Raw genomic sequence first — 24,129 nt, 5'->3', positions numbered from 1 at the left:
CTGGACTGTTCCATGGGTGGCACGGTCAAGATTGATTTGCATATGGCTCAGTCCAAACCAGGGTGGTGTGGTGTGGTGAACACACAAAAAAACATTAGTTAAACCCAGATCTGTAACTGGGAGCGAATGTTTGATTTGTTCAGCATTCAGTCCATCTGCTATTTTTGCTTTTGTCGTCCTGTATGGGAAGGGTATGCCCAGATGTGGGTTCGGTACTCACCATGCCACATGAGTCAAGCTAGCCTGGCTGATGAGGGGTGACACCCCGTAAACGGTCCCAGGATGCTTGGTTCCAGTTCAGTCAGGGCCTGGCAGTTTCAGGCTGGACTGTTCCCATAGGGAGCAAGGCCAAGACTGATTTTCATATGGCTGTGTCCAAACTGGAATGGCATGGTGAGCAAAACTATTAATTAAGCAGAGATCTTTAACTGAGGGTGAATGTTTGACATTATTATGCATTCCGTCTATTAATTGTTCTTTGTGTATAGACAGAAAGCACAGCCCCCCCTACCTCAACTGAGGGGAAAAAAAGTCCTTCAGCGCACCCTCCTATATTTACTTTATTGTAAAATGAAAGGTGAACATATCGTCTACTCTCTGCACCTAACAGCACCAGCAAGCAACATACACAAACATGCAGTGGTTCCTCCTATTCTGCGCTTGAGGGGGCCCCGATGTATAGTTGACTGTTATGCAAGTGTCACTAGCATAAAAACTGTGGCATTAGAATATCCTGCACCCTGGATACAGCTTTCCCTGTCCATACCTCAGGCTCCAAAGTGCATTCTTCCTTGGATGCAAGTCTCAGCCGTCTGTGTTCTGTTTGTACTAATAAGAATCTTATTTTCCAGGTCCCTCTATACCGGTTTACAGCCTATATTCATAAAGGAACTCTGACTTATGGCTCTTAAAATTCTAAAAACACCTGTCTCTGTAGCTTTTTCTAGTGATCGCAAACCTGGAATACATTTTTCTGGTAGCCCAATCCCTTCTTCACTTCTACTCCAACCCTGAAAGACTCCCTATCCCTGGTTTTCACAGGTGAAAATAACCATTGAAGGCAGTTGGCTAATGTGCTGTTCTTCTCCTTGTTTCCAGATTTGACGGCCGGGTAGTAGCCAAGCTCCCCTTTGTTCCACTCTCCTACATCCAGGGACTGTCGCACAGAAACCTTTTGGGAGAGGACTACACAGACTGTTCCTTCATCTTCCTCTACATCCTCTGCACCATGTCCATTCGGCAGGTAAGTCCCTGCTACTCCATTGTGGCGACATAGACTGAGTGTTGAGTATGTGCCAGTTTCCTGGTTGTCTGCCTCTGCGTGGCCTGAATTGGGTCTCAACTGATGTCATTACATGAAGGTTGCATCTCTCACTGGAATTCTGCATTTGTGTTTAACACCTCCCTTTACAGACAGATCGGTCCTGCTCTGTAACAGCCAAGTAGCTGTAAATAAAAATCCTTGTGCTCATGCTGTGCCATGTCCTTCACAAAAAATTAAACCTTGAAAGGCCCTTTCAGTGACTATTTCTGTCACAATAATGAACGTCATACTCTATCTGTATGATGATGGTTCTCTATCAGTCAATTGGATCACAGGAGCAGTTATCCTCCGTCACAGCCCTCGTGGGATGTCACAGATGTTCTCGTGTGACTTCTCAGAAACCCTAGTGTGGTGAAATCGATCTCACCACCTTTCACTGTAGTCACTGGAGGTTTCATTAGTGAGTGTGTGTTGTCAGTGCCTTCAGCAAATCTGAGAGACAGACGAAATAGTAACCACTCCAGCTGTATATGAAGAAAACAGGAGTTGATTGGACAGAGGTGTTCAAATACTATGTACAGAACTAGAAAAAACTGCTTTCAAGAGCTATGAGAAAGGGTCTTGGATGTACAGATGTGGAAAAGGAGGTGTGTATGTCTGCCTGTGTGTCTTATCTGTGTCTCTCGCCAGGGAGACTGCAACCTGTTTGGCAAATGTAGCCCACATGTGCCTTTGTATTCCTTGGGATTCAGCCCTGGTATGTAACATGCCTCAGCGGCGAACATAGAAAGTAAAGCTTGTGAATATTGTGGCGAAATTAGCAGATGACTTGAACATCAGATACCAGTCTCTTGAGCGCATTGGAGAAAACAGCCATCCGATTTGCCCTGAAACAGAACAGGAACGTATAAACCAGAGGAAAGTAAGAGAAGCAATATGACTAACTGCCATGGCTGAAACAATTAAAATATGTAAATAACGTTTTGAAATTGGTTCCTATAACGAAGGATTAAGAAAGGAAGACACTAGATCAGAAGGCCCTGTCGACCAGCATTTGGGCTAAAATGTGGGAACATTTGACAAGATGAAAATTCCTAAACAAGAGGTAGAAATACATAAGTCAGGATCTCAGGAAGAAACCCTAGTTAAACATCTTGGAACACGTCAAAAATCATACTTTCATAAAAGTGCAGTTTCATAACCACAAAATAAATTGTAAGTAATGGTAGGAAAGCATGAAGTGGTAATAGCACTGATATGAAAACAAATCTGAATCATAGTGTGAAAAGCCAAACATCCAGAGACCTCAGCAGTTAGTTGCAAGAGCCTAGCATCAGTCTGTTACGTTAAACCATAAGTAACGAGCACATAATATACATAACATTACTTCTACATTAAAGGAGCTTTAGGCTACTTGAGGTAATATTACTTAAGTGCTTACATAATCATGTGAAGTGTGGAAGAATCCATACACTAAAAGGGATTATGACTACAGCAAAAGCACAAATTGCGTGAAACTTAGGGTAATATGTAGTGTAATAGTGGTGGTCCATATAAGGGTGGGGGAAACACCTTTATGGTTATGAGTGATGGGGGTGAATATATATCCCTGGTGGGTGAGGGTTTTCCAAGAAAAACTTTATTTTTCAATTGTGGAGAGTTACTGGGTGTAACATTACTGGATTCCTCTTTGGCATAACCTCTAGGTGGGCAGGCCAGCAAGGTACTTTCAAACTAGAAAAGGTATGTTCGAGGCATATGAGCTGCAGAGTGTACACTTAGCATTAGATCGCCACCTGGTGTTGGGCTCGGATGATTGCAGGTTGTTGTCTTCTTGGAAGAAGTCTTTGTAGTCACGAGATAGGTGACTCCTCCCTTGGACAATACTGCGCATGGTCATCGACTCCATCCTCAGATTGTTTTTTTCCGCCACTGGGTTCGGATGAAAGTTCTCCGCTCCGGCTAGAAAAACTTTTCCAACAACTTCGAAGCGTAAAAACTTTATACAAACAATATCGACATTGAATAGACTACTTTCGACACCCTCAGCTACATTCCGGTGCGTCTACGCGGGCTGTTGGGCCTATCGGCGCTGTTCGGCCTACGCCTCATGGACAGAACTCCATTCAAGAGATGCCCGGTATGTCGAGCAAAATTCCCTCATAGTGACCATCACGAGGTCTGCAACCTCTGTCTATCACCGGAACACGACGAGTCGACCTGCACAGCTTGTGCTTCTTCCGATCGAAGAAGACCATTCGGGATCGGAGGGCACGTCGACACAAGATGAGGAGAACGGCCCCAGCACCGGAGGCCATCTTCGAGGAGAAGATCTTCGAAGAAGACATCTCCGCGGGCGAGACTCCACTCGAAGACATCTCTGAGGGCGAGGCTCCTCTCGCCACCGAGGAAGACTCAGCTGATCTCCAGATCATATCAGAGGCAGAGGACTCAGATGACTCGATTCCATCTCGTCAACCCGTGAGTACTCTTGCCCCTGCACGACAGACACTGCCCAAGCCAAAGGCAACGGTCAGCACTCTGCCCATGGGGCCAAGTCGAGACCGAAATATCCCCTCGGACGGCCGCCACCCTCTCCCCCCCCCCCCGCCCCACCCACCTTCGTGCTAGGGTCCGAGGAAAACGACTACGCCTTCACACCACACTGATGAGTATGATATAGGTGGGGGGGGATGACGCACCAGACCCACACACATACCCTGTAGATGTATCAACCCAGATACATATCCTACAGATGAAGACGTGAGTACCCAGCAAATAATGTGCCTGACGTTCCTGATCCTCAGTCCGACCCAACAAAACCTTCCCCTCCAGAAGATAGCATTGGGTTTAATCCCCTCTTAAATATAGCTGCCCTTTACCACGGGGTTACAATGCACTCTGATGCCATTGAGGAGGATTTTTTATTAGACACATTTGAGCAGTCACAAAGGTCTACACAAATACTACCCATGATCAAAGGAGTCATTAAACATGCTACGGAAATATTTAAAGACCCTGTGCGTTGTAGAGTGTTAAATCCAAGAATAGAAAAGAAATATAGACCAGCACCATCTGATCCAGTCTATATTAAGGGACATCTGCCACTAGACTCCCTAGTAGTGTCCAATGCACGGAAAAGAGCTAATTCCCAGACTTCTGGTGACACGCCCCCTCCTGACAAAGAATCCAAGGTTATTGATGCGTCAGGTAAACGGATTGCTGTGCAGGCTACAAACATATGGCGCATAGCAAATACACAAGCCCTGCTCTCACGCTATGACAGGGCTCACTACGATCAATTAGAAAAACTGTTAGAGCACCTCCCAGATCAATACAAAGATCAGGCAACAGAGCTCATACAAGAAGGCAAATTAATATCCAATGCCTCAATTAAATGTGCACTTTATGTAGCTGACACAGCATCCAGAGCAGTCAATACTAGTGTTATACTCAGACGACATGCGTGGTTACGCATTTCAGGGTTTAAGACGGAGGTGCAAACTACCATCTTGAACCAGCCCTTCAATCAAAACCAACTGTTTGGGCCGGAAGTAGACACTACACTAGAAAAAATGAAATAAGACACCGACACAGCTAAGTCTATGGGAGCATTACAATCCACACAGACTAGAAGTTCTTTTCGCCGCTCCTTTTATAGAGGAGGCTCTAAGCAAACCGGTGCAGATACAACATCATCTTTCAAAACGCACACACAGACCTCCTCTAACAAAGGCTACTTTAGAGGAGGATACAGGGGCAATAATAATAAGGGAAGAGGTAGAGGTAACAACAACAACCGCTCCTCTTCCACTCCCAAACAGTGACTTCCCTCTGCTTCCCCTACAGCATTCCACTCCTGTGGGGGGCAGATTATCACAGTTCCTACCTGTCTGGAATTCCATCACAACAGACAAGTGGGTGAGACAGATTATCCAACATGGCTACTGCCTAGAACTCACAGCAACCCCCCCCAAACATACCACCGAGGCAGCGTCCAATGTCTACAGACCATTTGACTCTACTTCAACAGGAAGTTCTAGCGCTTCTACAAAAGGATGCTATTCAATTAGTTCCTTTAGAAGAACCGGGAACAGGAGTTTACTCCCTGTACTTTCTAATCCCCAAGAAGGACAGGACACTACGGCCAATTCTCGCCCTCAGGTCCCTCAACCATTACATACAATCAGATCATTTTCACATGATCACTCTGCAACAAGTACTCCCACTACTACAACAAGGCGATTTTCTTTCAACACAAGACCTAAAGGACGCCTACTTTCACATTCCTATACATCCTGCTCACAGGAAGTATTTAAGGTTTGTCATACAAGGACAGCACTATCAGTTCAAAGTTCTTCCATTCGGGGTGACACCAGCACCACGAGTGTTCACAAAGTGCTTAGCAGTAGTAGCGGCACATCTCAGAAGACAACAGATACAGGTCTTCCCTTACCTCGACGATTGGCTCATAAAAGCAAAATCATTCAGTCAATGTGTCCAACACACAAATCAAACAATTTAAACATTGCACAACTTGGGGTTCACAATAAACTACACCAAGTCGCACCTGCAGCCTTCGCATGTGCATCAGTATCTAGGAGCTACCATAGACACATCTACAGCTCTAGCGTATCCCAGTCCAGCCAGGATACAGAGCATTCAGACCTTAGTCTCCATCTTTCAACACCAGCAGTCTCTCCAAGCCAGAGTGTTCATGAGACTAATAGGCATGATGGCATCTTGCATCTTCATAGTTCCACATGCAAGACTGCAAATGCGCCCATTACAAGAATGTCTAGTACAACAGTGGAATCCGGCTCAAGGTCAGCTCACAGACCTGGTGTTGGTAGACAGCCGTACATATCGCTCTCTGCAATGGTGAAACACCAAACACTTGACAAGAGGACGGCCGTTCCTAGAGCCTGTTCCAGAGACAGTGCTCACAACAGACGCTTCCCTCACAGGATGGGGAGCCCATCTCTTACACTATACCACACAAGGCCAATGGAACAACCAACAAAGACTGTTCCATATCAACCATCTAGAGCTGCTAGCAATTTTCCTAGCACTCAAAACGTTTCAATTGCTAGTACAAAACAAAGCGGTCTTAATCCGGACGGACAATATGACAGCCATGTACTATATACAAAAACAGGGGGGACTAAAACCAAGTAAGAACTTCTCCTGTGAATGAATTAATCTGATATGTGATACTAATCACCAGGGCTACCCAGCCCGGTCCTCCAAAGTGGTCCCTATGTACGATAACGAGGGAGGAATTCTTTCTAGCATCAGTAATGCAAATACTTCCAAAATAGCTGATCAGGTCAGAGCCATGTGATCGTTTCAGTAAACATAACAGACATTCTGGTCTAAAAAATGGTTCATCATTCAGCTGGGTTCCCAACCATGACTACGGAGGAATAAACCTCTCTTGCTATGGTGATGCAAAGAATGGCTGAGGTAATGGACCTTCAGCTACCCTCACTGGCAGTCAAGACAATTGTTTTGATAAGGTGCTTCAGCTAGGGATTGCCCCCTCAGAACCCATACTTCCATTCATTTTAGCCCTTAAAGGTGTCCTCCTTGGGGCATGGTACAAGTCCTGTACAGGAGCTCTTATGCACAGGACAATTGCCAGTCATCCTGCTCTTTGGACCCCTCTGTTTCCTCACCCAGCACCCTACACCTGAGAGCTTGTTGGTCCAATCCTTCATCTCCAATGTTAAACCTGGTGCATTCCCCACCACTCCACTGGATAGGGAATCCAAAAGGCTTGATACCTTTTGGCAAGAGGATGTTCCCTTCTGTCAGCCTAGCACTGCGGTCCGTGAACACCACATGCCTTTTGGGCCGATACACCCACATGGTGTGGGACTGTGTCATGCAAGTGCTGCTTGGGTATCGACGGAGGCCCAAGCCATAATCACTCCGCAATTGCTGATTGGTGAGATGCATCACTATCTGATGTGGGGTGGACGCGATTGACTCGCTGGGTAGAGTGATTGCGCTGCCAGTTGCACTCGGATGCAACACCTGATTGACAACCAATGGCTTTTCAGGGATGTCCAAGCTTCCCTTATGAACATGCCCTTGGATGGCTCCTGCTTTTTTGGCGAAAAGGCAGACTCCGCACCGAATCGCTTTAAAGACAGCACAGCTAAAACCAGGTCTTTGGGTCTATCCATGACCCCGTCCACCCCAGTTTGCCTTTCGCCCCTTCCAAAGCTACGGGAACTGCTACCAGCTGCATTCTTTCATACCCAGCCACCAAGGCCAAATGGCTTCCCTGCCTTTTCATTGCGGTGGTTTCCACAGACCACATCAAGGCAACCTATCCAGAGGTCTGGCCAGTCCACCACCCCTCCGGCAGCCAAAAACTCCAAATCCACTTAGTTTACCCTTATTCCAGCACAAGCATCCAGTAGAGGGGCAGGATCTACTATCACCTGCCCCACTGGCAGTCCATAACATCTGACAAGTGAGTTTTACAAATCGGCCAGAGGGGCTGCTCCATCCACTTCCTGGAATCCCCATCACCCTTGCCAGCCACTTACAATCTGCTGACAGAGGACCACCTCTCCTTGCTCTCAAAAAATGTCGGCCATTTTGACCAAGGGGGCCATCAAAAGGGTGTCTGCATCAGAAGTAGGTTGTGGTTACTATTCCTGTTACCTTCTGGTGCCCCAAAAAGGACAGACCCTCTCCATCCTATATACCTGTGCATTCTCAAATTCTTCCTGAAGGACAAATTCCAAACTCTCACCTTAGTTCAGGTTCTGTCTACCCTGGGGACTGGATGGTAGTGTTGGACTAGCAGGATGCATATTTCCACATTCCTGTCCTGCCTGCCGACAGATGTTTCCTGCAGTTCACGGTGGGCGAGGAGCACTTTCAGTTTGCCATGCTTCCCTTTGGCCTTACCCGCTCCCCCCAGGTGTTCAGCAAGGTGATGATGGTGGTTGCAGCACATCTGAGGAGGCCAAGGGTTCCAGTCCCTCCCCACCTCGACAATTGGCTGTTGAAGTGGGCTTGCGCCAGGCAGTTCTCTCTTCTCCAGACTACGGCTGAGCTCCTGCATTTGCTGGGGTTCATTATCAGTGTGCCGAAGTCAAACCTGACTCCCTCTCCTTTTTGTCTGAGCTGTTCTGGACACAGTGCAGTTTTGGGCCTGTCCTGAACGGCTAGTCCAGGATATTTAGGCATTGATTACGATGTTTCAGTCCCTATCCTGAATATCGGTGAAACTGACTCTGAGGCTGTTGGGCTCCATAGCCTCCTGCTAGTGACACATGCAGGCTCTGCAGTGAAACTTGAAGATCCACTGGGCACAGTATATGGGGAAACGCTGATCTGGTCCAGACCTCGGAGGGAACTGCAAAAGTAATGCAGTGGTGCCAAGCGAACCGTGATTAGATCAGCGGCAGACCCCTTTCCCTTTCACAACTGGAGCGGACTGTGGTGGCTGATAAGTTACTTCCGGACTGGGGTGGCCACATAAGAGGTGGAGATCAGAGGTCTCTGTCTCTGGCAATGTCCGACTCCACATCAACTTGTTGGAGTTCCGGGCAATCTGGCATTAAAAGCCTTTCTTATTTTGATGAGGAGAAGGCTGGTGCAGGTGTTCAAGGACAACAACACCGCCATGTTAGACTGCAACAAACCGGTGGAATCATGGACCCTTTGTCAAGAGGCCGTACAAATCTGAACAGGGCTGAAACGTCCGAGCATTTCCCTGGTGGTTCAACATCTAGCAGGCTCTCCACGCCAGAGCGCACAAACTCCGCTATCGATGCCTGGCAGATTATGCCAAGCGTGCGCAGTGTCATCAAATCTGCGCGCTGGAGTTTGGTGATGCCTTTCATCTCAAGTGGAACTTCGCCTTCTTGGTAGCCTTTCCTCCAATACCACTCCTGCTCAGAGTTCTCAAGAAGATCAGGACCAACCAAGCCCAAGTCTGTCTGGTGGCCCCAGATTGGGCACAGAGATTATGGTATCAAGAACTCCTGAGCATGACTATAGGTCCTCCGATCAGGCTGCCCCTTCAGGAGGGCCTTCGGTCAGCAGCAGGGGAAGTTCTTGCACCTGAACATGCACACCCTCCACTTTCCTGTCTGGAGATTGAGGGGCAACAGTTGACCGCTTTCGACCTTCCTCCCGAAGTATGTGATGTTATTCTGGTACCAGGTGTCCCTACACCAAGACCATGCGAGCCTGCCGTTGGGACAAATTGGTGGCATGGTGTGCATCCATGACCATCGACCTTTTGCTGCACCCCTATTCCAAGTTTTACTGTTTGTTCTTTCTCTCTGGCCTAGCAGAGAACCCAACCCAACAGTTCGCAAGACTAGCAGACACCTAAGTTCAGCAAGAAGCCTCCTTTTTTCCCTACTGATCTGCCTCAGACCAGCCTCTGATAGCGCCACGAGGCCCTCGGACATGAGTTTGTGCTCTATAAATACATTTACATTACATTACCCAGTAGCTCTGCTCTGGGTACTGTTAAAGGTTACTTATCAGCCATTTCGGCTTTCTTTTGGTTGCCGGACCAATCTTTTTTAGGTCGAAGGCCTAAAGGCTGCGCTTGCGCAGTCTGTGGTCTGAGAATTAATGCCGCTGAGTAGCGATATGTGTCCCGCCTCCCTGCCCCGTCTCTCCTCCATTGGCTGGCTTCCTAAACGGAGGCCAGCCATTGGAGGAGAGAAGCGTCACTCCGATGTAGCCCCGTCCTTTTCGGATTCGGGGGCGTAAGTTTTGCTGTTCTTTAGCTCGTGACGTTGTCCGTCACTCAGGACAGCAAAACCACGCCCCCGAATCCAAAAAAGACAGGAGCAGGCGGCCGCCATTTTGCTGTGTCTACCGAGGATATGAGGTGAGTTTATTCTGCCTTCTTTCCCCTGTTTGCTGTTTTGACCCAGTTTCTTGCCGTTTTTTGTGCCTTCTGTCCCTGTAGCTTCTGTCCCGGTTTTTTGTGCCTTCTGTCCCTGTAGCTCCGTAGCGCTCTCGCCTCCCCCGGGCCCCCACCCCTCCCTCCCTCTCCAGCGGCCATGTGCAGGAGAGCCTCCACGCCGTAGCGAGCTCGCAGTGTGCCTGATTGTGTCCCCCCCCCCGGCGGTCTTGCCTCCTCACTGGCTGCAGCATCCCCCTGCCATGGAGTCTGCACTGGAGAGGGGCAGTCAGAGCCTCGCCTCGTCAGCGGGATCCATCCTCCGAGGGACCCGGGTTTTAGAGCGTGGTACCAGCGGGCTGCAGAGCACGGGTTCAAGAGGGCGGGGCTCCATAGCGGAAATCAGGACAGGGGTTCAGAACACGCGTCCTAGCACCTAGACAGGCGGCGCAAGCTCCTGGGCGGAGATCCGGGTTCCACCGCCTAGACACGCGACGCATGCTCCTGGGCGCAGATCCGGGGTGCGGGTTCCAGAGGACGAGTTCTAGCGCCTAGATACTGGGTGCATGCTGCAGGACAGAGGCACGGATCTGGTTCCAGAGCACGGGTTCTAGCGCCTGGACACACAGTGCCTACTCCAGAGCACAGGTTCTAGAGCGGGGGCCCTGCAGGAGACGGGGAACCAGCGACCATGAGCTGCCCCTCGGTGTGGAACAAGGAGACCGGCAAATCCCTCACCTTCCTCGGGTAAGACCTGCGAGGCGCTATGTTTCACATGTGATGGGCGTGGAGTATCAGCTCAGTTGGTCCATGCACGTGGTGAAGAGGTTTGTGTGCGAGGGTGGAATGCACAGCTCGTTCAGCCCCTTTTGACCCTCTGCGTGACGCTTTTTCAAATAATTGTATCCCAAATGTCGGAGCGTGACTAGCGCCGAAAGCCGCGAGGCGCTACATAAAGCAGCTCCCAGAGTGAAATGCCTCCACTGATCCACGCACCTGCTGCAGAAATCGATGTGCGGCCAGTATGTCTGGAATCCAAGTCCCGGATGAGGTTAGAAGCAGAAAGGCTATCGCCTCTAGGCACTGCGCCTGCGTGGCGCTGTATAAATCAGCGCGATCACGTAACTGATCATTTCTAAAGGTGTAGGACTCAAGGATATTTTAATGTATTCGTTCAACATGGTATTTAAGATTGGTACATTTATATAAAAAATGTTGCAGCCAGTATCTTTCAATATAATCATTTCTAAACGTAGCTATACAGGCAAGGGCCCCGATAGGGCTGCCAGACGCCAAACAGGAGTTTTTTTTTTACTTACGCAATGATATAATTAGCGATTTACCTCTCTTAGAGATTATGCATTTTATGGTACACACATACTCTTCTAAATGTTCCCAAAATTGCCAATTAAAAACGCACTGCTCGGTGAGATGAAGTGGTTGACCAGGATCACACTGTTGGTTTCAATGTGCGAGCCGGGAATGATTCGAGCCCGGTTTCCCAGGCACGCCGCCTGCAATGCACCCGTATTTCTTCCTGTATTTTTGCTTTACTTCCCAGGACTTGGGTGATGGCCTCATGGCCCTCCATTAGACGGATTAATAAACTGTTTCTGGAGTGGGTCACCCCCGGTCGCACACGTCACCAGCGTGGACTTGACCGAGCCAACAGTCTCGACCTCCTAATCGTGGAAGCTTTTCGGCATTCGGCTAGTGATGCCTTAGTTTGGGCCCTCAGATTCTCTACATCCGGTGCAGAGGTCGTGGGGTCATTGACCCTTCACCCAGACGCGCTGGGAGTTCATCGTCCAACCCAATCTTTCCATCAATGCTTTAACCTGCCTCTGTGAATATTAGCTGGAAGGATGTCGCGTTACCAAATAAATATGTGGACATGTTGGAGGGTCTATTGGCAAGCCGGGTCACCGTATACCCGGGGCCAATGAACATTACAGGGTCAAATTATGCGGCATGGACTTCATAGCGTGCAATTAATGTAGCGTATTGCAGCACTTATTGTGGCAGTGTTATGTCCGCGTGTTTTCCTTTATTACACACAGTAATTCTGTCCTGTCCGATATTTACCCCTATGGTGCCAGACACCTGTCAGTTTAACTTTGCAAGTCGTACATCTGTTGGTGATTGTGTGGCAAACCCATTATTGTGCAGAAAAGGCCCGGGACCCAGAATCGCGTAATTCTGTTGGTCCTGCTTGTAAGGCAGTCTCTTCTGCAGTGGGGGAAGGACCAGAGGGGTGGGTGGCTGTGTCAGGGCATGTGACACCCACCCACCCACTTCACCGCTCCCTCTGGTCCCTGCTGGGACATAGTGCCAGAGGCCCCCGGGGCGGGTGACAAGTGGAGGCATAGCAGCGAAGGGTGCAGAACAGGGAGCAGCTGGGGGTCCATCTAGACTCACTGCTGAGGTGGACACACTTGCTGCCACCTCAGCAGAGAGGCCACGGACTGAATGGTCATCACGTCTGATCTTCCCTACCAGAATCCACAGTAAGTTTGGAGTATGAGAAAGGGTAGCGTGAGGGGCGCGCACCAATGGGCAGTGTGGGAGGAAGGCGCTGCTTGGCATCCTGTGTAGCTGCCCCAGATGGGCAGTGTGAGAACCAAGAAATGCTGGGCAGTAGGACGAGCAGCACAGGTGGGCAGTGTGAAAAGCTGCCTCTTGGTCATAGTAAAAAACATGCCCTGGTGGGCCGTGTGAGGAGTGACCACTGTGGGCAGTGCAATGAGGTGGCACAGATGGTCTCTTTGGGAAGCTGGCACAGGTGGGCGGCATGGGAAGCTGCTGCTGTAGGTAGTGTGAGGAGCTAGCACTGGTTGGCTGTGTGGGGCTGGCAGAGATAGACGTGTTTATCAGTATAGGACTGGCACGAGTTGGCAGTGCGGGGCTGGCATGGGTTGACAGTGTGGGGCTGGCACGTGTTGGCAGTGTGGGGCTGGCACGGGTTGGCAGTGTGGGGCTGGCACTGGTTTGAAGGGCCGCAGACCCTCCGCAGCCATGCCTACATCCGCGCCTCTGTCCAGCTTCCAGGCACTTCTCTCTCGTAAAGCTCCCCTTCTTGTGATCGCTGTAGGCAGACAGTAGTAGGCAGACACTTCTTTTCCTGAAAAATTGTTTGTGCTTGAAGAACGCACGAGCTGAGCCATCGAATCTTGGTTGGAGAATAGTGACGTGTATTTTTAGTGCTACGAGGCCAGAGCCTGTGGCTGAAAGCACTGTGTTTATGCAAGTCATTACTTTGTACTTGCGTTACACACAGTATAAGATAGACTGATGCAAAATGTTCAATTCGTTTTACAATAAAATGGTGCTGCCAAAATGTAGATTTTTAGTAATACCAGAGCGTTTGTAATGTGTGTTTACATACCTGTCCCTTCTGCTCAGGGGTACTAAGGGCTGTGATCTACCCACCCTTTCACCCCATCCTTCCGTACAGTCATCCATCCACTCTTCCACCATCCATCTATTCACTCACCCATCCAGCCATTTACCCTTTTACCCATCCAGCCATCCATCCACCCACCCATCTACTCATCCATTCATGAATCCATCCATTGATCCTATTACTCATCCATCCATTGATCCTATTACTCATCCATCCTTTCACCCTCTCATCCATCCACCCTTTCACCTCACTCATCAATCCTTACATCCACCCTTTCACTCATCCATCCATTCACCCTTTCACTTATCAATTCATCCATCCACCCATTCACTCGTCCATCATCTACCCTTTCACTCATTCATCCACCCATCCATCCTTTCACACACCCATCCACCCTTTTACCCATCCATCTACCCTTCCACCCATACATCCATCTATTTTCATTATCTCTCATCCATAGTTCCACTCATTCACTCATCATCCCTCCTTTCTTTCATTATCTATCCATTCCCCCTTTCATTCATCCATTCATCCTTTCAGTAATCCATGCAACCATTCACACATTCCTTCACTTATTTACTCACCCACCCTTTCACATTATGAGCTGAGTCTTTGTCTGCAGAGTTGCAGACAGAAGAGGCCCATCAAGAACTTCACCTTGCTGTAGTTCCTAAAGCAAGGGGTGGGCTGCGGTGGGGGATAGTTTACTATGCCCCTGCACATAGGCAGACTGAAAATGTAGAAGTCATGAGTCATGCATGATGCACAGTGCCAGGATGCGAGGTGACTGTGACATGGTGGTGTTTCCAGGGCTTTAAGTGGTGTAAAAAAACTGGGGGGGGGGGGGGTCTCTTCAAAGGGGGTGTTTGATGTAATTAAGAGCGTGGTTTAAAACACATAGGCTAAAAATCTGCGCTTAGCATAGTGTTGCGCCCGACTGGTATTATGTTATTTCAGTCATTGCATCCAGATATTTAATACAGCAAGTATCATTACACCAACAACAAGCCAGGACTATTGGCCTTGTCAATGGTTGCTAGTTCCTTAAAATAAAAAAGCAGCAACCATGGCTTTGTTGAATATATTGAAAATACTTCAGTTCTAAAATGAGGAGACAGTGAAATAACGATAACCCGTTCTTTTTAACTTGTTTTACTGGCTTTTTAAATGAACTGTTTTCTAACGTTGCAGCATTAGCGTTTTACCTTTCATCTAACCGAATGCCCTGCTGTACACTGAGGCAGGAGGAGGCCACCACATGCTTTTTAACGGATGTATGACGTACCACGCATACTTTTACCACGCATCCCTTTACAACGCGGTTTTTACAACGCAAACTTTTACCACGCATTTCTGTTTGGGGGGCTGGATAGTGAAAAGTTTAATTTACTATTCCAACTCCAGTCCCCGTGGACACTAGGGAAGGAGTTGGATAGTAAATTAAACTTATTCCCTATCCTAGAGCGCCCCCCACAGCAATGCGTTGTAATGGTTTGCGTTGTGAAAGCTGCGTTGTAAAGGTAGTGCGTGGTAAAAGATGCGTGGTAAAGGTTGCATACCCTTTTTAACACCCCAGACTGCCCCATTGTCATTCTGTATGTGGCAATTAGCCCAGACAGAATGACAATGGGCGGTGCTGTCGAGTGCTGTGTGCTGTCGAGTGCTGTGTGCTGTCGAGTGCTGTGTGCTGTCGAGTGCTGTGTGCTGTCGAGTGCTGTGTGCTGTCGAGTGCTGTGTGCTGTCGAGTGCTGTGTGCTGTCGAGGGCAGAGTGCTGTCGAGGGCAGAGTGCTGTGTGCTGTCGAGGGCAGAGTGCTGTGTGCTGTCGAGGGCAGAGTGCTGTGTGCTGTCGAGGGCAGAGTGCTGTGTGCTGTCGAGGGCAGAGTGCTGTGTGCTGTCTAGGGCAGAGTGCTGTGTGCTGTCTAGGGCAGAGTGCTGTGTGCTGTCTAGGGCAGAGTGCTGTGTGCTGTCTAGGGCAGAGTGCTGTCGAGCGCTGTGTAGGGTGTAGCTATTGGCATTGTAAATGACACTGCCATTTATTTAAATATTAAGCTATTGGCAATCTAAATGACAATGCCATTGATGATTTAAAAAAAAAAAAGAAATGTCATGAGCAATGCCAATAGCTCTACCTTTAATGATGCTGAGACCATTGCATTGTAAATGCTTGTTTATTTAAGCCACCTTTTGAGGCCCGTTTTCTCTATGGACATCAACATTTGTTCCCTCCAAGACCATTCCTCATACTCCAGTGGGACCTCAATCTAGTCTTAACATTTCTCATATGTGCGTCCTTCGAGCCGCTACCCAACTGCCCACTCTGCCTACTCACCTTAAAAACAGTTTTACTGGTGGCCTTGACATCAAGCACGGATGGTCAACAAACTGTAAGCGCTCTTTGCACACTTCCTACACAACATTCTAGCCATACAATCTGGTTTGCAGATCACTTGCTTCCTTCCTACAGGAGTTTGTGACACCTTTTCATGTAAGCTAAAATATCACAGTGCCTACCTTCTTTGCTACGCCTGCCCCTTCCAAAGAGGAGAGACCTCACTAACTGAACCCAAAAAGAGCATTGTCGTTCTAACTTGATTGTACTAGAGGTTGCCGGGTGGACAATCAACTGTTCATTGGTTATGTCAGAACGAAGAAAGGTAGGGCTGTGCGGAAACAAACAACTCACGCTGGAAAGTGCTCTGCATAAAGACCTGCTACACATTGGCAAAAAAGCATCCTGTGACGGCTTGCACTCTAATTCCAGGCTGCAGCCACTGCATTAGCTTGCAGAGTCCCTGTCCTGCAAATCTGTCAGGCAACAACATGGGCATCATCGCTCACATTCACCAAACATTACTGTCCGGACAGTCAGGTCCGTTGTGATGGGCATTTTGCCTGTTCAGTCCTGCAGGATTTTTTGGTCTAATCTGTTCGCAAACCTACCTCTTTGGTATCTATTGTAAGATAAGTAATCTGCATCTAAAAGTCTCTGTAACGTGGCCTGGCTATGTTTTCAGGTGTTTTAAATAGAGTGCCCAGTGCTCTACGGACAGAGAAGCGGAGCAGAAGTTTACGACTCTAAAGAGCTCCTTGATAGAGGGCATGGATGCCCGAAATGCATCGGAGCACTGATGAAATATATTGGACATGTTAACAATAGAATGAAATTTAAAGTGATATGATATGATGAAAATATCGAGTTACCAAGTTGGAAACAAATAAAGTACAATAATTTACGTCAATCTAATTGTGGAGTCTTTTTTCAAAAGAACAGATGGTGTGCCCAATTTCAGGGATGCATTCATATCCTATGGATGCACAACTTGAGTGTTAATGACACAACGTAACAGGACGGATACGTAACCTGACGGAGCACCCAACCTCACTTTTAACCCATTATAAAGCCTACCCACAATACTCAGTGATGTGCACCTCCGCCATAATCAAATAGTCTGGCTATCAATGACGCCATCTTTGTGTTAACGTTTCTTAACGCCTCTCTGCGACACAGTGACTTTTGACATACATTTGTGTACGTGTCAGTGCAGGATAGAATTCTCTGAAAAAAGTATTTGCTTACATTTCAGCTTTGTAGGCACACAATCATGACACCTTGAGCATTCAGTACGATGTATAGAGTTCACTGCACAATTGTCATGGCTTATTATTTATTAGGCGACCACACTATCTAGCTCACATAAACAATTGCGGCCTGACAAAGACCTCTGCATGCCTGTATGGGCACTATTTATTATATATACAAATGTACTTCCTCGTTAAAATCGGAGGAGCACTCTGCGGACACTTCGTGGTTGTAGCATGCCGGAATTACAGCTCCGCTGATTCCTGTCTCCTCCACGAGAGATGTCCCGCTTTACACCAAGACAGAGCCTGATGACATATTTTCAAACAGGTAATGGCAGAGTTGGATCACCCGACATGGATTTATTTTGCAGATCACCCACCCTAGGTCAAACTAGGTTAGGGAGTGTTGGGTCAGAGCATGCTATATCACACTACAGATATGCCAGCACATAATCATTGTTTTAGCACAATGGTGGATTTGTTCATTCTCTCCACTGTTCTTGTATTGCTAATCATGGTAATATGTTTCATTCTATTCGTAATTGCAGCGCACGACTTTTACTCAAGAATCCCACTGCTTCAATAAATATTGGAACTGCAGATTATGTATTTCTTGCGTATTTCCTCTGGGTATAATAGAATTAAAACGAAAGGGTTCTAGGTCTTTTGCCATGATTCCTTGGGTTCTAAGATTGCACATGCATTGGTTACACTGTGAGGTGAGGGATGCAAATTGTGCACTTTGAGCTAGCAGGACGATAGACCAACGTCTCCTAAGGGGGTGCAGGGAATCAGACTTTCACCATTCTGACATTTGTTATCCAACAAATGCGCGGTTTTACCGCATGAGGTACAAGCCGTATGACCTCTATCAGATGAACAAGTTACTTGCATTTGGTAATCTGGTAGAGAAACTAGCCGCAGATTACTTACCGACTCTCTCAGCCTCCCAGCTCTGCGAACTGATTTCATTATTGGGTCACCCTTCTAAGGCCCAAAGCAATGCACACCAGTGCATCAGCAATCTTCCTGGGTCTGCGCTTTTGGCATTGAGAGTCGCTAGAAGTAACTGATGTCCGAGCACTGGAGTGGCGCTTATAGAGGCACCAGGCACATCACTTCCGGCACGTACGATGCCACCGACGCAGACTCAAAAAGAACAATTGATGGGCAGAATTACAGAATAATGTCATACATTCACCCCAGTACAGAGACCTGGGCCTAAATCCATCGTTTTTTTGCTCACCATGCCCTTCCAGTTTAGGCCCAGCCATATGCCATATGCCAATCAGTCTTGACTCTGCGCCCAATGGGAACAGTCCGGGCCACACAACCTACCGACATGCAGGGCTACTTCTTGATAGTATCCGGATCCAGTCTGACACCTTGAGTATATTCTGATGTAAGAAATGTGCAGCTAGATAGATTGTCTACCAGATAAGGAATTGCCAAAGGTAAGGAACTTGTTCATAAAGGCTGCTTACATGTCTTTCTGATGTGTCTAACGCCAATAAGTCATTGAGTGCTAGTTAAATTTTAGAAGTGTAGCTTTCAGTAGAAGTCATTCTGCAGACCATGGTTCGAAACTCAGTTGCGGTACTTGACTTATAAGTGTGTGGTTGCAGCTAAATTGCTTAATCGCCTTCTGACTAATAAATCAAATGCATAAATATGCGCAATGCATTAAAAGTATATGAAACGCCACTTTTATTGCATTGAGAGATGTAACGTCCAGATATCGTACTTTATCTTGTATCGTCTTAGGGACCCCAGCAATGTATAGCGCCTTGTTGTTCCCGTTCATACTATAACCAGTACATACATACATATTGTTTTATTGGCTCCTGAATTCCCTTGCGCTCATGCCGCCTAGATTCCTGCAAGTGTCGTGGATTGAAGCTTGGAACCTGCGAGTCCTGAACAGTAAGTCTAGGCTGTGGTGGAAAGTCTATTTCTGGCACGCCACCGCCGGGGTCAAATCCGTCTCGCACGCTGGTTCCTTTCCTTCCTCTCCTCGCCTTCCCAAGGAGCGGGAAGAGCGTAGTTCCTGCGCTCCACTTCAGGGAGCAGTGAATGGAGAGTGGACAACAGACCGCGTGCGCGATGCCTTGCCGGGAAATTCCACTTTATTGGTTTTTTGTGCCCTCGGGGTTGGCATAACTTTGCCTGGAAACCGAGCACTATGTGTGGGTCGCGTCACCTGGTCTTTCCAGAACTTGGGAATAGATGTCCATTCCTTCATCACCTCATTGCACCCTACTTTGTCGGACAGGCAAGGTGGCTTTCCGGCCTTGGCTCTGATAGTCGTGCTGGGAAGCATTAACTTTATCGTTCTGTCATGTTTTTTGGAAACCAGCGTTGCCCTCGGAAGGAGCCAACTTGTTCAACCACCAAAAGTCATCTCCCCAAATCAGTCACGTAGTCAGTGTGTCGTGGTGGGTCTTAGTGCAAGATAGGGAGTGCCCAACCGCTGTTTAAATGTGAAATACAGCAATTACCAGGGATCAGTAGGCCCCTCGCGCCCCGGTACCGCTTCACCTGCTGCACCGATGGAAGTTACGCCTCGGCCGCATATCCGAGATTCGAGTTTCAAAGAGTCAAAGCTCTCCTGGCGCCCAGTCCGCTCCTTGCAGTGCTATGTCTCAGCATAAAAGCCTGGGCTTACGCATGCAAGGGGGGAGCTCACCCCGACACGTGTGAGCTACTCGCATGTAAACCCTGCGCCCCTGCTGGGAAACCGCCCGGAGAGCTGTACAGTGCCTCCTGTTGGAGAAACTCACATTTTACTGTTGTAAACCTCGACATGACATTGCCGATAATGGAGTAGGGCACATAGTTTGTCATCCGCCTGAGATGCAGAGGATCATTCGGACGAGCCGTGAGCACCCAGTCCCCGTTCAGTGTCCGCAATCTAAGGGGTTCCATAAATCCCGAATCTTTGTGGTGGGTACAAAGCTGAGCGTTTAAGTCTGCAACGGAACTTTTGATCGTTCGGCAACTGTTGGTGCCAAACTTTACAATAACAGTAACTTGTCTTTTTTATATATATATATATGTATATATATATATGTGTGTATGTGTGTGTGTGTATATATATATATATATATATATATATATATATATCTATATATATATCTATCTCCATCCATATCCATATCCATCCCGCTGTGGCCATGTCTAAGAACTCTTAAAAACAGGTGTTCTTATTGCCCAATCACTGACCTCGGAGGATTGAATGCCGAGTCGGCATTGCTAGGGTTTGAACACGTGAGCCGAGGCCACTGTTGGCGGTAACGCAGCCATGTGTCTGGTATTCTGTGTGCTATGTTCAAACCTGGGAAAGCTCCGCATCTGTCGAATGAACGAGATTTCTGAATCTGCTTTTATTCATAGGAATACTGTTTTTAAATAGCGCATGGAAGGTAGATTGTTTATAGCGCCATAAAGATCCCATGTCATTACAGAGCTTGATACTAGCATTCTTTTTCTCGATCTCGGGAACATAAAAGGCGGAGTGGGCCATACTAGGATTTCAGTACAAGACCTTGTTTTACCAAAATATAACTGCAGCGGGTGCTTTAACCAATTGAGTCTCCTTAGATGCTGTGGCATACTTTGGATCCGAAAAACGTTTTTCAGCAACTGGGTGTTTCAGTGGGTGGCGATGTAAACTTTTCTGCCGTGAATGCCGTACGGTGCAACTTCTTTGAAACTGAAAAGGGATGACCATATCACAATGTTATTAATTTGTATCTTGTTGCCAGAGGGCGTTGTACCTAAGCCCTTGCTTCCTCAACTTGTGATAACAGTGCCACCTTGTGGCAGGAACCGTTTGCAGTCTGAGTTCGCTCTGTCTTTACCGGTGCAAGTCAAGTGAGTCGTCAAACGATGATTAATGTTTCCAAATTAATTTATTTTTAAAATGATACTTACCGCATTTATCCGAAGGGCAGCTGGGCCACGACACGGTATAGAATTAAGGATGGATTCGCTCTTAGTGAGGCTGTTTTACACCAAGAGTGAGGCTTTTTTTTTTTTAACATTTCATTGCATCTTCCCATCAATTTACATAAAATTGCGTTTAAATATTCAGTGCATATTTTAGTATTTGTCTATACACTACTAGCTCATGTATTGCATTCAAAGCCCTGTCCGTATAAACGAGTGTCTTTCAACGCTTCTCCTTCGTGTCGCTCCCATTCTTGTTCCTTCACATTTTGACTTTTTTTTTGGTTATAATTATTTTATTGACATTTTGAGGATTTCATCAGAAGTACAATACCGTTAATAACTTACAATTTGAATGATATGAATGAATATACAAACTATATGGAAAAGAAAGAAAATGCATATATGATAAATACTATGCACCAATAAATAACACGACTATAAAGATAAATAGTAAGGTATACAATTGAATAAATATGGCGTGAGAAACGTTGAATAATTAAATAATGCAAGCAACATACATGAGAAATATAAAAGTCTTAAAGAATCAATTATAGATTATCTGAATAGATATATAAATTGAGTATAAAGAATAACATTATATATAGCTACAAATATAGAAAATAGTAACATGACAAATTTCCTTAGCCCTCGAGGAGTAATTTATTTGTAAAATTGTAAAATATATTGAGAGGAGTATTGAATAGAATATAGAAAAATAGTTGATATAGGAACTAACAGAGCATATCAATAGAAGTTATATGAAGAGAAATAAGAAATGAGATGTCAATAAGAAATAGTAAGAATAATAGAATATAAGAAAAGAGAGAGAATAATAAGATTATATAATAATAAAACAATAATACAATAAAACTATAAGTATAATAATAGGAAAGCACGAGAACCAGGCGGGGATGGAGGGAGGGGAGGGAGGAAGAAAGAAAGTATATTGTCAAATGTCAGATCAAGGGGTATTAGTATCCACTCCTGGAGTGTTGTCATCCATATCCATGCCACTATTCAGATTCAGGAAAGGTGACCAAACACGAAGAAATATGTCAGTTTGATTTTGAAGATTATAAATTATTCTCTCATGTGATGCTGTTTGGAACATAGTTGTCAACCATTCTTATTGCGAAGGAGGAGATGGAGATTTCCAATGGCGTAGCATACATATTTTTGCTGTGGCCATTGCTGTGTGAAAAAGACGACCTTGGGGTTTGGTGAGTTTTGGAGATAACTGAAGGTCATGGAGGATAATAACAGCAGGAGTGAACGGAATATGTAAAGGCATAGTAGAAGATAAGATTTTTCCCACATACGCCCAGAAAGATTGAATCAACGGAAGTCACGTATAATATGTGCTGAGTCACAGTTGGTGTTATCCCATCTACAACAATTGGCATGGGAAATTAAATCAGCTTTCTTTAATCTTGCAGGAGACCAATGCCAATCATGAAGAATCTTAAATGGACAAAATTTAAGTCGAGCTTCACGGGCTCCTTTATCTAGATTCTCTATCATTGTCTCCCATGCATCAGTAGTGTAAGAAATTGAAAGTCGTGACTGCCATTTAAATTGTAGTGTCTGTGTTCGAGGTTGAGAAAAAAAGATGTGTTGTAAAAACTCTGTATAAACCAGATATCACTCCTTTATGTTTTCCCCAGGTATTTAGGTATGATACGATCTGTGAATTTGACAGCACCAGAGAATGTGAACCTAATTGTTGTTCCAAACATTGCTTGAGCTGGTTATATTTTAGGGATTGATGCGAATTCCTCTTGTATTTGTGTGAATGTTTTAAAGTCACCATTATAAAAAATGTGATCTAATGTTTGAATACCAGCTGCTTCCCATAATTGCCATGATAATACCTTCTTATTAATACGAACAACGGAATTATTCCATGCTGGTGCCTTTTCATGTATATGGGAGTTTAAAGCTAATAAACAGTGTGCTGTTTGCCACGATTTGGACATGGCTGATAGGAGTGGGTTTGTGACGTGCAATTTTAGTGCCATAAAGTGCAGAAATATCAGAGCCCGAAGACCAAAAATGGCATTCTAAATGGACCCATTGCGGAACATCAGAGACTCCCAGTAACATATGACAATTGAGAAATCTGCAATGCTAAGTTATAATGTTCAGTGGATGGAAGGCTCATACCTCCAGAAGAATGGTGAGCCTTTAATTTAGTCACGGCCATACAAGGTTTCATTGAGCCACATATAAAAGTTATTATTTTGGAATCTACGAGTCTCAAAATAGACAAGGGAATATGGAGAGGGAGCATACCTCGGGTATATAGAAAACGAGGAAGGGTAACCATTTTAACAGCTTGAACTCTACCCCACATGGAAAGATTCAACATTTTCCACTTATCAAAGTCACAATGCATTTGAACAATCAGTGGGTTCAGGTTATCTGTAATCATACCTTCCATACCCTTATTCACTAAGATAGCCAAATATTTAAGACGTGAGGGTTGCCAATGAAAGGGGAAGTCGTGTATAGCCGCTTTAGTGGTTCCATCAGAAATAGGTAAGGCTTCACTCTTGTCCCAATTTATTTTATAACCTGAGAATGAAGAAAAGTTGTCTATAATTTGAAGCAAAGATGTCAATGAATTAAAGAGGTCTGTTAAGGTGAGTAATATATCATCTGCGTATAGATAAACTTTTGATTCACTTATCGGGAGGGGTATGCCTGTAACTGCTTTTGATTGACGAATCGTGGCTGCTAAAGGCTCCATTGCTAAAAGAAAAAAAAGTGGGAACAGTTGACATCCATTACCTGTTCCTCTTTGGATCGGAAATGATTCTGATATGAAGCCTCCACAATTAACTTGTGCGGAAGGATTATCATATAGTAGTCGTACTTTCTGAATAAACTGGTTTCCAAGGCCAAAACGTTCGAGCACTTTAAAAAGATAGTCCCGTTCTATGCGGTCAAAGGCCTTTTCAGCATCTAGTGATAAAGCTAATGCGTCTTGAGGGAGGTTTTTAGCATAACATAGGGTATGCGCCAGTGTACATAAGTGA

General features: G+C 46.2%; 1 protein-coding gene across 1 annotated transcript in view; it reads left to right on the top strand.

The window, feature by feature from the left end:
* Positions 1-24,129, top strand: part of TMCO1 (transmembrane and coiled-coil domains 1) — a 203,032-nt gene that overhangs the window by 174,743 nt on the left and 4,160 nt on the right. The window contains exon 6 of the mRNA XM_078641519.1: positions 1,099-1,243. Within this exon, the coding sequence (XP_078497645.1) occupies positions 1,099-1,243 (145 nt within the window). The remainder of the gene's footprint in view (positions 1-1,098; positions 1,244-24,129) is intronic.

Source organism: Lissotriton helveticus, chromosome 1_1 (assembly GCF_964261635.1).
Source record: "Lissotriton helveticus chromosome 1_1, aLisHel1.1, whole genome shotgun sequence".
Classification (NCBI taxonomy): domain Eukaryota; kingdom Metazoa; phylum Chordata; class Amphibia; order Caudata; family Salamandridae; genus Lissotriton; species Lissotriton helveticus.
This window is presented reverse-complemented; position numbering and strand designations above follow the sequence as displayed.